The sequence below is a fragment of the Larus michahellis genome, chromosome 6 (genome assembly GCF_964199755.1).
Source record: "Larus michahellis chromosome 6, bLarMic1.1, whole genome shotgun sequence".
NCBI lineage: Eukaryota > Metazoa > Chordata > Aves > Charadriiformes > Laridae > Larus > Larus michahellis.
Genome location: NC_133901.1, coordinates 51,161,392 through 51,178,988, shown reverse-complemented (window position 1 = coordinate 51,178,988; position 17,597 = coordinate 51,161,392). Strand labels below are relative to the sequence as shown.

Below are 17,597 nucleotides of genomic sequence, written 5' to 3'. Positions count from 1 at the left end.
GAAGGAACAACCCGAAGGAAGGCCATGGCAGGATGCAAATCTCTCCTATGATGGCAGCACTGTGATTTTGTGTGCTGCACAGGGATGTCTGCAAGGGCAGTATTTGTATATGGGTGTGCTGCTGACGGTCTCGTAATGCTCCCAACCACAAAGCAGACTTAAAGAGTGTCTACTGGGGCGAGCTGCTTGGGTCCTTTGCCATGTGTCTCTAAAGGTGCAAATCCAGAGAGGTATTTGACCAGGCTTCTGAGCTGCAGAAGGGGAAGGAGGAGATCCTGTTTACTTTATACAAATCATGAGAAAAGTCTGTTTTTTCAGGCTTTCTTGTAGGAGTTTAAAGCAGGCATGGAATTACTAGGGGGATATGGGGTGTTTTAGGGGGCTCTAGTTGCTTCCCTGAGCCAAGTGTCCCTTGCAGCAGCCCGTACTCTGGGCCCTGTCACACTGAGCTGGCAGCACCGTTCCCATCCAGGGTATTGCTGTATTCTGCAGGATTGTCCCCTTCCGGGAAAGCCAGCTCTTTGGATTACACGGCACTGGAGGTCAGGTTTCTGTGACCAAGGTGGGTTGCTTGGCAAGTGCCTGTTTCTGGGCAAATTGGTGGTACGGGGAGTTTGCCTGAGGTGCATAGCGCAGGTGCGAGAGCCCCTTCTCAGACGCTTGATGGGCTGAGCCCTTCCCCGGGCGTGTGGGCACCAGGAACTGCCTACAAGCATGGGCAGCACCGCTCCAGAGGGGATTCCCTTTGCTGTAAGCTTCAAAGGCTTCAAATGTACGACCCATGTGTTTTCAAACTTAACAGGTGAACCAAACAGCTGTTAGTGGTGACTAATTCTCATATTTTGATTTATGGTCTAACCTCTCTTTTTTTTTTTTTTTTTTTTTTTCATTCATATGTTTCTTTGAACCGTTTTTGCCCGCAGTGGGATTTACCCGGAAGCATCCTTGTCACAGGCGTTACTCTAGTAATGTTTTGCGTACTGCAGGGGGTGGAGCGCTTCATTTTCCAAGGTTATTTTTAACTCCTAAATACTTGTGGCGAGGCCAGTCCAGGATGGTGGCTGGATTCTTCACAAGGAAGGGCTGCGCTCCGCTGCCAGGGTGAACGATTTCCACTCCTCCTGCTCAGGGTGCCGCTGTAATTTTCTGTGCGTAGTATCTCCCTCTGGGGAGTGTTTGTAAAGTTTGACTTTTTTTTTTTTTTTTTTTTTTTTTTTTTTTTTTAGAGGGAAGAGGCAGGAAAGGAGATAAAACCTGCCGATCCACTTTTGTTGTGGTTTGTTTGGGTTTTTTTGGTTGGGAAGGGGAAAAACTACCTTTTTGTATTTTTGCCCCTTATTAACGCAACATAAATGCTGTGTTTCAGACTGCATCACAGCTCCGCAAGCGCCTGGAGTGGTGCTGGTGCCTTGTGCAGCCGACCTGCTTCTTTGTTTTCTCCCCTAAACTTGGGTTGCTTACTGCTTTGCTGTGTTGTGCTATGAGACACGCTCACCTGTTTCCTCTGCTGTCACCTCTCGCTTTTCCTTGACACTTTTGATTTCGCAGTTTGCGAGGGTCCCACTCCTGTGGGGGGCTGAGCCTCTCGTTCCTGGATTGAGCTCCATGGAGGTTCTTGTTGGTTTGCAGAGCAGGACTGTGGCATTTGCCCAGTGCCCAACATCACATACATGGATGGCATATTTTTTCTTGTCCATTCTGCTGGGCACCGATGCCTGGTTTAGGGCATGAACCCCGCTATAGTCTGGGGATGCCTTTGGTCGCATCCCATGCCCCTACCATGCCTTTCAGTGCCGCAGCCACTCTCGCTGCTAATCTCATTCTGATCTCTTCATTGTTGTGGTTTTGGCAACCCAAATTCCCCACCCAGGCCTGAGAATTTAACATCAGCACATTTGCATGACTGATCGGATTTGTCTCGCTTCTATGACGACATTGTTTCTATGGAAAATTAATGGATTCTCACGTTGTATTTTTAATGGCTGAAACCACCCCCCTGCCACCCTCTCCTCACCGAGCTCTCAGAGGGGAAGTCTGTAAACAGCTCAAATTAGCCATCCTCCATAAATAGCTCCCATTTCTTTCCTGCCTGCTGGCCATTCCTTTTTGCTCTTCCAACAGTGCTGCAACACTCCTCTCCTGGTGTTGGTGGATAAAGAACAATGAGTAAAATGAGCCTGTGTTTGCTTTCCTTGTCTGGCCCTTGAATAGATGTGATCTGCCACAAACCCTTTCCCTTTCATCCAGGACCATGTAGTTTTAAGTTGTCAGCCTGCCTTGAAGTTTGCTCCAAGCAGGCCTGGGCTACTACCTTCCTTTTTTGAGGACGCAGCTCAGCTAATGGCTCTCTACTTCTCTTCATTTTAGCCATGAGCCAATTTCTTTTGTGGGTGGGCAGGTGGCAGTGAATTCCCTGCCTGTCTGTTTGGGGTCACCCGTTCCCCTGACGCAGTGCTTGGGGTGAGAGCCATGAGGTTTCAACACCTAGTGCGTCAGGCCACCTGAAGGAAGAACATCCATCCCCAAATGATGCAATTAAATAAGCTGTAATGGTTCACTTTGCGTTGTGGGCACAGCTGGCGAAACGTCCTCAGTAGGGGGACAAGTGCTTAGGCACTGAACCACTCCAAATGAAGTTTAGGGTTAGAGCAGTTTTAGTCTTAAATTTCCTTCTGCCACCTCAACTTAATTTCAAGGAATAAATCCAGGGCAAGTCCCATGGTATGGGAATTACCTGAGGAGAAGGTCTGACCTGGATTGTCTCCTCCCAGAAGACTGAAGCTGGTGGCCAGAAGGCTCAGAAAGTCTCTCTTGTGGGGCAGCTGCTGAGGGGGGTGCAGATTTTTAGGTCAGGGTCTCCTAACCCATGCTACCATGAAAGTTGTGTTGAACAAGGACCTGAATGCCTGAAACAGAAACTGCTGGCAGCCAGTCCCTGTGCCTGTCCTTGAGGCGATGTTGGGATGAGCAGGTGATCCCTGACTACCAAACTGCTGGGAAGTCAGGCCTTTTGTTCCCCACAAGGCAGAGGAGAAGGTCCTTTGAAAAGAGCTTGTTCCATTGCCACACAGCTGGGCTGCGCTCAGTTGTCCTTATTCTCCTGCCTACCCCAGGCTTGGCTTGTGCACTGGGGCGTGCTGGCTGCTACAGGTCTTGCTTTCAGCCCCACAAGCCCAAGGTGAGGTGGTGTCTCTCACTGAGGATGGGTGGAGTTATTGGGGAGCCCAACTGAGCTTTGTGTTCCTACTTTCTGGTTTTAGGTCCAGATATCTAGAGTACAAGACCACCCTGGAGGTCATGTTTGTGATTGCAATAGGCTTTGCATTAGTGCTTTTGAAATTAAGGTGCACTACTGCAAATGTCAGGCAGGAAACTAGTTGAACCCTATTGCTTAGCTACTTAGGACAAAAACGTTGCCAATTTTTTAGGCAAAAATGCTGCAGGTATGGAGATAAGGTGGTTGATTTGAATTCTCGTGGTAGGGGGAGAAAATGGGGCAGGAGAGGATCCGCTCAGTGCTGGCTGCAGCTGGGCTGAAGCAATCGGCTGTGCAAAGTGTTACTTTTCTGAATGCGATTGTTGCTGGGGGCTTTGGATTATGTTAGCGTGGAAAAAAATGCCTCCAAGTGAAGGGCCACAAATCATAGCTGGGCCAACAGAGAGGGAAAGAGGACTATAAAACAGGAAATCAATTTAATACTCAGTGGGTGTTTGCAGCGTGCTCACCCTTCCTTCAAATTGCCAAAGGAAAGATTAATTAAAGTTATATTGAGCAGCAAAAATGATGGAGGGTGTGAGATGGGGCTTGCGTGGTACAGCTTTCTCCATAATTAATTGACAAAGGCATTCTTGGATTTCATTACCCAGAACCTCGCCATCTCCTGCTCTTAAAGGGCAGCTGAAGCGATGCTGGAATTCCAAGCCAGCACTGCTGCCTCGCAGCTTGGGCTAACGAGGAACGTTTCATAGGCAATTGGGAAGGTGCTGCATCTGTGAAGTAGTGCCACTGTGCTATTTATGGGTCCTGTCATTTAGGATCAGACCATGACATGCTTTTGTTTGCTTGTGGTTTTGTTTCCTGGTTCCCACTTCTGCTGAGAGCTGTACGCACTGCAAGGTGGAGGTGTTGGCAGGGAATGGAGATAGCTGGTGGCTAGGTCTCTCGTCTCTGCTGCCTTTATTTAGTCAGAATAACTTTTAAGCAGGGTATGACAAAAGCTACAGGAGGCCAGGGCTTGGCTGGACCACTTGCTAACTGTCAAACCGGGAAAGAATTGCATGCGGCTCCCCTTTCCCTGCATCATGATCCAGCTGCCATCTGTGTCCCTTCTGTACTTTTCATGAAAAGCTGCACCTGATCAGCGCTGTCTTTGTGAGAGGCTTTTCCTGCTTCCACCAGCTGCTTTTTGGGCCTGTTGTGTGTTACTTTCCCTCCCTCTCTGGGATAGGCTTTGGAGGCACCAGGGCTTTGCCTTTGTGATGGAGTTTCAGAAGCCAACTCCTGTAATCTGAGATGCAGCTCAACCTGCCAGGTACTACCTATCTGTGGCTAGAGCATTCCTCCCAGATTTTCCCTTGGTTTGACGCCAGAGCTTCCCTTAAATCTGGCTGAATGTGAAGCTTTCTGCTCTTGTCCTGAAAAGGAGCCGCGGCAGTCCTCTCTGAGGGTGTTTAAACACTTTGCTGTGCAAGAGGGAGTTTCTACATACCACGCTGTTGTAAGGGCAAAGTTCTGCTGTCTGCCCAGTGGTCCATGGTCTGGCAATCCTGGAAGTTTGTTTCCTCTGTTTTTTTCCATAATAAATTACTGACTATGCTCACTAGTGTGGGGCTGGGAGGTGTAGAGCAGGCTGAAGCTTTGGATTAATTGGATGCAGCAGCTCCAGTCTTTATTGGCAATATGAGCACCATGAGCATGCCCGACTTCTCTTTGTTGTGCGTTATTGCTGTGATGGCTGATAGCACCTGGCGGTGGGATACTGCAGAAAAGAACGTTTTGTTTTAAAAAAAAATGTGTATTTATAACAGTCTCTTGATGCAAGGCCAGCACTGGATGCTCCTAAAAGCAATTGTAATCGATTGGGCCAAGAAGAGGAGAAAGTGATCGCAGCTTAGTGCAAATGCTGGGTTTGGCACTTCTTAAACCAGCTAGGACAGAAGAAACAATGGTTGAGTTGGTCAAATTACATGAAGTTGGCAAATCAAGGGTTTCTTTTTTTCTTTTGTTTTGTTTTTGGCAAGGGCATCTTGCCAAGGCTGTTGGCTTAAAGAGAAGATACCAGGTCTGTTCTGAGTCACTGTTGGCTTTTCCTCTGTGTGGCTCTGAACTTTGTGTAACTTGGAGAACAGACAGACTTATGAACACTAGCCCTGTTTAAAAGCAAATTCCCTGCACTCTCTTCTACAGGCTAGGTGTTAGCTGCTCAGCTTATGGATGTGGGTAGCTAAAGACAAGAAATGTGTGCTTTCTCATCGTCCCTGGATGGTCTAAAGACAGATTGTTGCATCGTAGTCCACATAGTGCAGTAAAAGATGGTTTTTCTAGCCTACGTTATGTGCAGAGTGCCTCCTCAAACAGTAAGCAATAGCAAATGGAGATGTGTCCAGGCAAGGATGGAATGGCGTGATGTCCAGTTGAGAACTAGACACTAGGGTGGAGGGAAGAAATGCTGAGCTGGCAGAAGTTGCAGAGGAAAAATCTTACTTTGAAGTGGTGGCACAGGGTCGGGGCATGCTGCTTGCACTTGGGAACACGCTGGATCTCAAAGCCCTTCCTGGCTTGTGAGAAAAGAAGGTGCTGAAATTGATCCCCCCTCAGCAGAGTGGAGCATCCGTGGCCATGGTGGAGTTGGACAGGAGCCGGGAAGGCTACCTGTGTCCCTCTGGCAGCAGGAGGGGGCCAGGGTTGTCTGGGCAGAAGGCAGAAGGACAGACAAGTGACATGCAGAGCTTGCTTTCACTTGCACAAGAGTGAGGTCTCCAAGTGAATTTAACTGCCTGTGGGGTGGGTCTATGCGTGCCTGTCTGTGTTGTGGGGTAGAGATCAAACTCCATACGTTTGTGTGTCCATGATAGATTCTTCCTAAAGTCTGTTGCCTGCCTACATGTAAAATGTGGCCAAGAGGCACTCTGCAGACTGCATACAGCTTTCAGGGAGAACAGTTCAGAGATGCACAGCCGAAGCCCTGTCTCATATCAGCATTGCCATGGGACATGCACCATCACCTAGAGCAGAAAGCAGAGAGTGCAAGAATGTTACGAAGCCGACACAGCTCAATTTACTCCACGTGGAAACAGGAGGGGCTAAGCCAGTCCCTTGGGTTTGCACACCACATCACAGGCGAGTAGCATCCTTAACCCGGTAAGGTGGTCAGAAGCATAGGGCAGCAGACATCCCCCTGCTGTGCTTTCTTAGGAAGAGGCAGGTGTTTAACCATTTAAGAGCCCGTAGAGGGAGCTGCTTTGCTGCCTGTGGTATGGATTTCCAGCTCTGTGTGGTCACATACACCCTCCTGCATTGCTCCTTGTACCAGGAATGGATTCGTAGACCACTGGATTGGAGTGACTGCCATGTTGATGTGGAAAAGATGAAGAGCTTCATTGAGGGAGCAACCAGCAGCAGGAGAGTTATGAATATTAAAATGAGAAGATCTTTCTCCTAACCTAATTAGGGCAGGCGCTATAATCCGTGCCACTGAATTGTTTGGTTCTTGGTTAAAATAACATGGCATTCAGCCAAGGGACGGCATGTATTGTTCCTTAAAGCTGGTCCATGTGTAGGGTCACATGTATGTTTGCAGCTTTGGACAAACTCAAGCCCAAAGTATTTCTTTGTTCCTGCATCGTCACCTTCCAGGAAAGGAAAGTCACTGAACGTGAATCGGAATTTCTGGCCTAATTCAGTTACCTGCAGATAACTTCCCAAGACGGGGTACTGTGGGAGCACTACACATGATAATTTTGTCACTTTGGGATTTTGCAGAAATCTGAACAGGGATTCAGACTCAGATTCCCAGGAGGTTTTGACGTTTTTGAAATACTTGTTGCCATTTAGAAGTGGCCAGTCTTCTTAGACATTCCTCCACAAACTGAGACTCATTTCTGAAATGGGACGTGCTCCCTGGGCAGGGAAGCTACTGCCCACTGAAAGCTGAATTGCCGAATCCCTATTTCCCAGAGGACACCCCACTGATGCCAGATGCCAGCTCTGGCTCCAGACACCCTTGCTGTTCGGAGGGGTTTGCCACCAGAGCCTTCAAGCCAGTTTATCCCTAAAGCTGGCCAGTGGGAAGCTTCTGATCGTTCCTACTGAAGAAAAACGAACTGACCCAGATGAAGACACAATGGCTGAATATGACGGTCTTGATGCTTTTCTTTTGCTCATTACTGCCGCTTGTTCCCCACCCTCCTTTGGCTCACGTGTTCGATGCTCAGGATTGGACCCTGTTTCCAAAGTGTTGGTTTAGGACTCTTTCTCTCTCTTTTTTTTTTCACTGGTTTCTGCCTTATTTTGAGGCTTTCCTCCTTCCTCCGACGCAGTTGTTACTTTGTCCAAAGGAATGTGGTGAGTTTTTTCCTCAAGGCATAAATCTTTCTTAGCGTACTTCAGAATACCGTTCTGCTGGTTCCTGTGCCAGCAGGTGGTTCAGCAACAGCAGCAGACCTGTTATCTTGCAAAGAAAGGAATATGGAGGTGCTGGGATTGCGCTTTGGTCTGTTGATTTATTTCTTGTTAGGCTGCACAGCATTAGCCCAGCTCTCCTTGCCCGTATCCCACGTGGCCAAGCTGGGACATTGATATTCCTGTGTACTATATTTGGGTATGGTGCGTTCACCTCTGGAAGAAGAGGAGCTGGTGCCCTATGGGTCTTTTGGTAACAGAGATGATGGAAGGCAGATATCTGGGTGGGCATAGACATTGGCCCTCGCAAATACGTGTGGGATTGATCTCATGGGTGGGTTCACAGCGTACCCTTTGATTGCTCTGTGAGCCACAAACAGCTGGTGTGGCTCATCACTTGGGTAATACAGTTGAGTCGTCTGCCTGAGTTCCCTGACAGTAGCATCTGTTGATGCTCACAAAATTGGAGATGCCAAGGTTAATTGTGCAAACGCTTCTTTCTTGGGTATTTTACACTGGCAGGAGCAGTCATGAGGCATCCCTCCTGGAGAACCATCTACACACAGAGGTTGTGAATACCAGCAAAAACCGAGTTTGAGTCACAGAGGTTGTGAATACCAGCAAAAACCGAGTTTGAGTCATGAGTATTGATGAAACAAGACTGAGGCATCTGCATGGGTTCACATTGCTATTTGTTTTTCATGCTCATTGCTGTACTGCGCTGTAGGAAACCTGCAGAGCAAGAGTAAAGTCCTTCCAGCAAAACTGTGTTAAAACTATGCGGGAAGAACTGAAATGAAGTCTGTCAGCGTGAGCTGTGCCAGCTGGCTGCGAGTTCAGACGAGACCCTCGAGCTGATGACATACACTAACATCATGTGGCTCTGGTCCCGCAGAAAGAGGGCTCCTTTGGCTCGAGCTAGAGGGTATAGTCTTCAATCTAGGTTCAGATCCCATTCAGCACCTAAAACCTGTCATTTCTTAATAAAAGCTTCAGTTGGTGAAAGAGTCTGTGTTTGAGGTGGAGTGGGCTGGAGGGAGCTTTCTTGGCAGGCAGGGTATGCCTGTTTCCAAGGCCTCTTTTTCTGTGAATTTCTGTCACAGCTGGTCCCGATGCGTGCTACAGGGAAAATTGCAGCGGTCTCCCATAGCATCCAGAGGGTGACTGCTTTGCTGATCCCTGTCATCAGCGTCAATCTGGGGCCTGTACTGATGCCCTGGTGCAGGAATGTGGGCTTCCTGGCAAGGGGTTGTGGCAGGCAAATGGGTGAAAGTTTTGCTCCAGCTTTGTGGCTGGGGATCAGTTCAAACACAGACATCAGGTGACGTTTCTCAAACGTGGAGTTATGTTTTTCTTCTGTCAGCTCAAGTGGCTCTTGTATTGTATAAACGTGGAGCGGTGAGGGTGAAGGATACCCATCCCTGGGTATTTGTCTTGAAGCGTTAGAGATCGGCCTGTTTTTAACAAATCACAATATTGCATTTTTGTTTGAGTTGTATTTTTAGGAATGATGTTATTCAGTCTTCTGGCTGAATACCAGAAGCTTTTCTTGGTGATTTTTTTTTCCCTAATTTTTCTTTGGGGAGAAAAAAAAAAAGGACAAGAATTTTGTTAGAAGACCTGGGTGAGACCCACTTCTCATGGAAAATTTTAGACTGTTGTGAACACTTTAGTACTGACTTCTTGTAAGAGACAGCAAAATTAGTTTTCTGCCCTGAAATCAGATTGTGCTACTTGGAACTCGGAAAGGGAAAAAATGGAAGCAGGGAATGGGAGAAGGGAATTGCTTGGGGGTGTTGGGCGGGGGGGTGTGGGTGGGACGGGGAACAGATTGGAGGTGATTTGCAGGGAAGAGCAGTGAAGATTTTATGAAGAAGAGACTTTGGGCTATCACACCACTTTGAAGTGTGCCAAAGCACCACCCCCCCACCCCCCCAAAAAAAAAGTTACTGTGGGAAATGAGCACTGTGAAGGCATTGGCGGGTTTGGACACTGTGGTTGTGTGTGAAGCACCTGGAGGAACTGTTCATCCTGTCCCCTGCCTAGAAAGAGATGTTCTCCTTCCCAGTGCCATCTGCCATACCGTCCAGGCATCGTGGCACCTCTGTGCTCCACGTGCAACGCAGACACCAGCATGTGGACTGTTTTCCTCGGGGGGAAATGTGCTGAAAATGGAAACAGCTTGCCAGGCTGCTTTTTTTCATGTGGGTGCTGGATTCGTTTGTTACAGTCGTCCTTCCCTTTGCCCCAACAGACAAATGCTGTCTGGTTGCGTATGCTGGGAGGTGGTGAGGTTACATATTCAGGGCAGTTGGTGCAGGTTACTAGTCCAGCGTAGAAGCAAACTCTCTTACATTGGCTCCATCAACCTCAGTAAGAGCTGCTCTGTGCTTACTATCCAGAGTGATTAATGCATCTTCTTAAAAGAAAAGCTGGCACGCTGTCGCACCAAGTGTTAAGAGTTTGCACCTGGCTGTACACTGCAGAGCTCTCTGCCAAGAGAAATACTGGTTTCCAAGTTCATTAGCCTGCTGTTTGGAGATTTAAAATTTTTTTTTGTTTGTTTTTGTTTTCTTCTTTGGAAATCCTCCCACGTTAAATTAAAAAGGAGACCTTGGTAAAGAAAATCAGAAGGGATGCTTTGAGATGCTTCATTTGCCAGCAGTCTCTAAACTTGTGACCCTTTAAAATAAAGTACTTGGGCTTTCCTGTGGGACACCTCCCGTGGGGTGGAAGCAAGCATCTTTCAGGTTTGCGTGCCTTTAGGAAGGAGCCTTTGACAGCACAGGAGAAGTTGCAGCGCAGCATTCTCAGCCAGGACTTCCAGCGAGGAAAGTTGTTCAGCTGGTTCGGGGCTGTGATAAATCATGGTTCCCCTGGAGCACGCTGGGACTGCAGAGAGCTGGAAATAAGTGCTAGGGAAATTCAGCTTTTGTAGTGGGCCATCTTTCAGGATGATGTATGGCTTTGTAACAGAAAGAGATTCCTTTGCTAGGGCTGGGAGAAAACTGTTGCCTTCCATTGGGAAGGAAAATGTAACAGTTCTGTAGATCCGTGCTGCAGGCTTGCCCTGAAAGCTGTGCTTGGCCATGGGCTACCTTAGCTGGGGAACAAACCGTGTGGTACTAATGGAAAAGAGCCACTGAGCGCCCAAGGTGGTGGCAACTAGTTTGGGACTGAAATGGGGTGATAGGTTTGGCAGGAGGGTAGGGAATGGATATCTAGTTGGCCAGTCTAATAGTGACTTACTGAATGTGGCTGGGGAGGGAATCAGATAGCACGGGATGCCATTTGCATCTCTGCCCCTTTGTCCTGAGCAACATTGTCCTGAGCAGATAATTTCTCTGGATGGATAAAATGTCTTCTCTTCAAACAGGAGGATGTGTCTCTGCTTTCTTCCACTGGCCATTCCCAATCAGCTGGGGATGTTTGGCCATACTTGTTAGCTGCCGGGGTTCTGACAGTATTTTAGGTTCTTCACTGTTCATTGTGAGAGCTTGGATTGCCAAAAAGTTGGGGAGAGCCTGAGTTCTGGGTTTGTGTAGCAAACAGAGGCTCTGTCCAAGTTAAAAATGATGTCAGTCGGTGTATAGGTTTGTCTACACTAACTATGGTCTCTTCTGGACCTGTCACTGTATTTCTGTACTCTGGGGTTTGGTAGCACTGTCAAGGAGACCCAACCAAAAATCCAGATCCAGCCTCCTTTGAGGCTGTCTCCCATTCCTCTGCTGTGGCCAGATAACCAGGGGAAACACCTTTCTTCCAGGGAGAGGGGGAAGCATCAGAGTCCTACTCTGCTCATGCCAGGGCTTTGCTGCTCGTAGCAGCTCTTGGCTGAGGCAGTTTGTGGTAGCTGGGATGTGCCCCAGTAGAAGGCAAAGACTTCTTGCTGTTCCCATGTCCCAGAACAGTGACATTGGCAAATGCTATTCTACCGACTGGGGTGCTGAGACGCAGAATAGAGGAGGCAAGCGCTGCTTCAGAACAAGTGCTGTGTTGTATCAGAAAAAACTTCTCTGAGTTAACCTTTCATAACGCAGTTGCCGCAGATCTGATTGCAGGTTTCTGATATTCAGGCAAAGGTCCATGTTTTGTTTGGTCTTGGTGGTGAAAGTGAGATGATCAGTTAAACCCAGTAGTTTCTCAGGCCTAACATACTTTGATCATTGGTGTTATTAGTGTAGCAACGGGACGTTTCCCCCCGCCCCGCCCACCCAAGTAATGTAAATGTTGTTGACTTAACAAGAGAGGAAAAAGTGATTCCATCAAATCTGGTCACTGTTGCAGACAGCTACTCAACATTGCTCCTTGTCTGACTTACTGAGTTCTCTTGAACTATACCACTGATTAATTTGCTCTGGTTTGGGGTTTTGGTTCTTTTGTTGTTGTTGTTGTTTTTTTTTATTATTATTATTAATTTTTGTCAACCTATGCGGTCTTCTCGTATAAGTTGTAACAGCTCTGTTTGTAACCTGTTTGTTATCTCTGAAAGATCTGTTCTGCTTGGTCAACTGCTTCATTGCCTGTGTTTATTTTGTTCAAATTCCCAAAATGGTAACTATACACTGCAGCGTCAACTCGGTCAGGATACTCCCAGGGTATAATTTTTTCCACTCAAATGATTTCCAGTCTGTTTCTCTGGGCTGTGAATGTTGAGGTATCAGTTTGTTTACCTTATTTTCATGGCTTCTGGCTGAAACTCAAGGATTTTTACAAAATTTAAAACTCTGCAAACTTAAATCTGGGTAACTGATCCACAAGGGGACAAGTAACTGGTGTTTCTCTGCTGAAGTGGAAATGGTAGGCTGGCTCTCAGCTTGGATTTAGAGCAATGCAGTGCGTCTGAGTGCTAACTATGTGTATGAGGTTCTGCAGGCTGACAGCCGTAGCCTTTAGATGTACGCGGCTGGGCTTGAGTCCTTCACCACTCTCCTGTCTTATGCAAATTGTTGGCCTGGGGATGGTGTGGATGCACCATCTCAGGATCTGAGCTGCAGCTTGGCTAACTACTTCACACTAACTAGGGAAATACCAGTGATTGTCCTCCTTGTAGGCTTTGAAGAAGAGTGAACACCACCACCTTAGTGCCTAGTTGAGAACCAGAGCTGTAACAACAGTTAACACAAGGAATCCCAGCTAATCAGCTCCTTTTGGTGGATCTGCACAGTGGCTTTAATTTAAATGCTGTTGCCTGGCCTCCAGCGATGTCCACTCCATCTGTACTTTTAAAACTACTGCTGTGTGTTACCTTTTTTTGGCCCATGGAGTACGTCCTTTTAGGTGCCATACAGGCCACATAGGAACTGTACTTTCCTTCCAAAATAAAAAGTAAACTAATTACAGTTTGTTTCTCTCCAGCTGCCTTTTGGGGCGATATCGCTTTAGATGAAGATGATCTGAAGCTGTTTCAAGTAGACAGAACTGTTGACTTAACAAAGAACTCAGATGGCAACGCAAGACACACTTCAGGTAAGGGCAGCCCCGGGGTGGTGATGCCTTCTTTCCCCTGGTTTTGTCCTTAGGGAGGAAGGAGTTCCCTCTCACTCCTGACACCTGTTCCCACAGGCAGGGAGGTGCACGCAGAGCTTAGTTATGGGTCAGAGGGTGGGATCCAGCTCTGAACTTCGTTAAACAAAAACCGAATCGCAGTTTGATGTAGCCAGTCTCATCTTGTCTGAGAGAGAAGATTTTCAAATTTACAGCACCGGTCTCTTTCTACAAGCAACTGCTTTTCTGCAAATGTGTAAGGAAATGTGTTTGAAATAGGGACGCTCAGTTTGGCATTAGTTTTGACTCTGCTCCTCCCCTGCTTTTCATGCAATGTATGATCTTAGTGGAATAATGCATTTTCTCAGCTGTCTACCTAGGTAAAACCCACTGCAGTCTTGCATACGGACTGCCCTGGAAGTGGTGTTATAACTGGAATAGGTTAACAATTGTGTTGATTTTCTATAAAGCAAATGGATGGGGTAACATATGCTTATGTTGCCCTCCTACACAGGGGCACACTCAGTCTCCTGCCAGACCAGAGCTGTTTCTTGACTCAGGAGCTCCGACTGGCCTCCAGCTCTAACAGTCTCTGAAATACTCTGCAGCTGGTTTGGAGGGCTCCCTGCAGTCTTGTTGCCTCTGCTCCACTTTATGCTGCAAGAGAGAAATTGTTGGAAGTCAGAGCTCTGAGAGATACCAGAGGGACTGGAGACAGAGCAGGTCAGGACAAACTTCTCTTCTCTCTCTGCCGTTACACTCTTAGCAAGTAGGTAGCAAGTAGGGTGAAAGGTTGGGTAGAGCCAGAAATCACTGAAATCACATGTTCACCTGACCCCTGTGCATCTCAGCTCATATTGTGTCCTTTGTAAGGACTGGTGGCTGGTTCTGTTTCCTTGTGGCTGTCTAGCTTTGGTTTCAGAGCATCTAAGCACTGTGTATGTCCTGTTCCTGGGGATCAGTGCTCCAGCATCCTGTTGGGATGAGTATGAAAGATTACACATCCAACACAGAGGCATGTTTTTGATGTTGATTTAACTGATTAAACTCATGCGGATGCTGACATTCTGGGCAGGGAAGGGCTGTCCAGATTGTTCAGATTATGGATTTCTTCCTGGAAATGCAATTATCCTGCACTGTCGTGTCACATCACCCATTCGTGTTGTGTTTCAGGCTGTGGCGCATTCTCAGGTAATAGGTGATTAGGAGCAGGTTGCCTTCAGAGGAGAAGGTAAATCAGAAAATGAGGACTACGTGAGGCAGGAAGCACTCATTTCTTCCACATCCCTTTGGCAGTTCCTGAAGTTAGATGAGGAGACTACCGTGGAAGTAAAGCCAGACGGTGTTTGACTGTATTAGTTTGCTCTGGTGGCTTTTTTAGTTGTCATATCTAGCATATTTCTTTTCACTCAGCACTGCTGCCAGACCTGCACTGTCTGGCAAATGAACTGAATTTCATAACCCACATCTGTATCATGTAATGCCGTGTCGTGGTTTAACCCCAGCCGGCAGCTAAGCACCACGCAGCTGCTTACTCACTGCCTCCGGTGGGATGGGGGAGAGAATCAGAAGAGCAGAAGTGAGAAAACTTTTGGGTTGAGATAAAGACAGTTTAATAGGTAAAGCAAAATCTGTGCATGCAAGCAAAGCAAAGCAAGGAATTCATTCACTGCTTCCCATCGGCAGGCAGGTATTCCGCCATCTCCAGGAAAGCAGGGCTCCATCACGTGTAATGGTTTCTTGGGAAGACAAGTGCCATAACTCCAAATGTCCCCCTCTTCCTTCTTCTTCCCCTTAGCTTTATATGCTGAGCGTGATGTTACATGGTATGGAATATCCCTTTGGTCACCTGGGGTCAGCTGTCCTGGCTGTGTCTCCTCCGAACGTTTCGTGCACTCCCAGCCCTTGATGGTGGTATGAGGAGCAGAAAAGGCTTTGACTGCTTAGCAACAACTAAAAGTGTTAGTGTGTTATCAACATTATTCTCATCCTAAATCCACAACATAGCACCATACCAGCTGGTAGTAAGAAAGTTAACTCTATCCCAGCTGAAACCAGGATGTGCAGACACTGGTCTCTTACAGCCATGGCTCATGTTGTGTGGTTGGACTCGTCTTTTCCTGGCACCTTTCACTGACTGAGTCAAAGTTGTGGATGCCCCATCCCTGGAGGTGTTCAAGGCCAGGTTGGATGGGGCTTTGAGCAACCTGGTCTTAGTGGGAGGTGTCCCTGCCCATGGCAGGGGGTTGGAACTAGATGATCTTCAAGATCCCTTCCAACCCGAACCATTCTATGATTCTATGATCATACGATGCTTTGCATTAGGCGAATGGTGATGTCGTGTCACTCCTTGGCCCTGTCCTCATCTCCGACAGGCTCCATTCGTCCCCCTGGCTTCCAGCCCCTGGAAGCGCGAGCTGACACACAGGCAGCCCCTGTTCTGCGGAGCAGGCAGAGGGGTCTCTGTGTTCACCTGCCCTGCAAGGGGGCTCTCTGCAGGGGCAGGAGGGGTTGGTTCTTCTCTTGCGGGGCTTGCTTGACACTCATGTGAATTGTAAGAGGGTGGTCTACTTCAGCATGGTGGGGATTGGGACCCATTCTTCCCTGGGAGAAAGTCTGCTCTCCGCTTTTTTATTTCCAGTGGGAAGAATGCAACCTCTGTACAGAAACAGCCTAAGACCTTTTATGAATGGGACCACTTGAATGATAACATTTCATAGTTTCCTAAAGCTGTTAATCGGATTAGTTGTATAGTGGAGGAAGTACTTAATACGTATATACAGACACACAGCCTCTTCATATCTGGGAGCTGCAGTTCTGAACACATTTTTAGGCCAGGCATTCTTCTTCCCCTGTGTTGTTTCCTTGTCCCCAGAAAATGCTGTTTGACTGGGAGGAGGGGTGAAAATTGTGCCATTTGACACTGTTGGGCTGCCTGTAGGCATACACCCTATTGGCTTGTGTGGAGCATCTGCAGCTGTCAAGCTGTGGCGGAAGAATGAGGTTCCCATGTTCTTATGGGTGGAGGTGGACGTGGTTCTTCACTGGATCCAACTGGAGACTATTGTTTTTAGTAAAAGCTCTGCCTTGGTTCATGAGGGCTGAGGCTGTCAGGTGTTTCAAAGTTTCCCATTTCAACTCCTCCTCTTCACCTTCTTCCGGTCTCAATCTAGAGGGATACCTATGCCCTTCTCTAGGCCCTTGAGAGAGGAGCAGGGGATCTGATCTGAGAACTGTCTGGATTCTGCTGCAGATCTCTGTGCTGAGCTCTTATTTTGCTGAATCAGCGGTGCCCTTGGCTTGGCTTCTGGGAGAGAATGGATGCCTTGAAATCCAATGTTTCCAAGCATTTTCTAAGCAAATTCGTAGCAAATTCGTAGTGTTTCATTCCTGCTATCAGGGATGTAAAGCAATGGACCGAATAGCATTGTCCTCCTGGTGAAGTCGCAGAGCAGGGTCATGGTCCCTCCCTTCTGAGGGACATTGGCTCAGAGCTCTTTGGCAATCCCCTTGAAGACTGTTCATGTGGGGTGTGCAGACAGGGATAGCTGTCTCCTTGGTTCCCAACTTGATACCTTGCTTTAGAGCTGTAGCAATTATGTCCCTGTTTGGCTTTCACTGGATGTCTCTGTCCTGTGTGTCTGGATTACCAGGACGTCATGGTAAGAACTCGGCAGAAGGCCATGCTATCCCTGAGCTCTGCACCGAGCAGCTCCGATGTGGCCACTCAGACGGAGCTTGCGTGGGAACATGCTGCCACCCAGGTGTCAGGTTGCAGGGTGTGCCCTGCTCTTGCCTGTGTTGAATGGCAGTGGTGAGCAGACCTGTGGGAGGTGTGCCCAGGTAGAGGAACTCCTTCACCTAGTGATGGAGCTCTGTGAGGAGGTAAGTCGTCTGAGAAGTATAAGGGATTGTGAACAGGAGATAGGTAACTGGACTCGCATCCTGCCTTCCCTGAAAGAAGCACCTCAGGCAGACAGAGCTCCACATACAGAGCACTCCCCACCCTCTAGCAGCACAGCTGAATGTGGAGATTCAGAGGACAGGGGCCAGTGGCAACAAGTCCCTGTCCGGCATGGCAGGCGTGCCACCCAGGTGACCCCCACACCATCCGAGGTGCCCTTGCAGAACGGATATGATGTTCTGCAAAGGGAACCGGAGGATGAGAAGGACATCAGCTTACTGAACTTGGAGTTGTCACTGAGGCCGAGACGGATTAAGCCTCGTATAACAACATCTTCGGTTAGGAAAGAAAGACAGGTCCTTGTAGTAGGGGACTCGATTCTGAAGGGAGTAGAAGGTCCCATATGTAGACCAGACCCAATCTGTAGGGAGGTCTGCTGTCTCCCTGGGGCCAAAGTTAAGGATGTCCGGAAGAAACTCCCTACCCTAGTTAAGCCTGCTGACTACTACCCTTTATTGATTTTTCAGTTAGGCAATGATGAAATTTCAGGAAGAAGCCTGAGGGCAATGAAGAAAGACTTCAGGG

General features: G+C 47.9%; 1 protein-coding gene across 1 annotated transcript in view; it reads left to right on the top strand.

Moving 5' to 3' along the window:
- TLL2 (tolloid like 2) overlaps window positions 1–17,597 on the top strand; it is a 101,816-nt gene that overhangs the window by 21,726 nt on the left and 62,493 nt on the right. Inside the window, exon 2 of the mRNA XM_074590750.1 lies at window positions 12,980–13,090. Coding sequence (XP_074446851.1) covers window positions 12,980–13,090 — 111 coding nt within the window. The remainder of the gene's footprint in view (window positions 1–12,979; window positions 13,091–17,597) is intronic.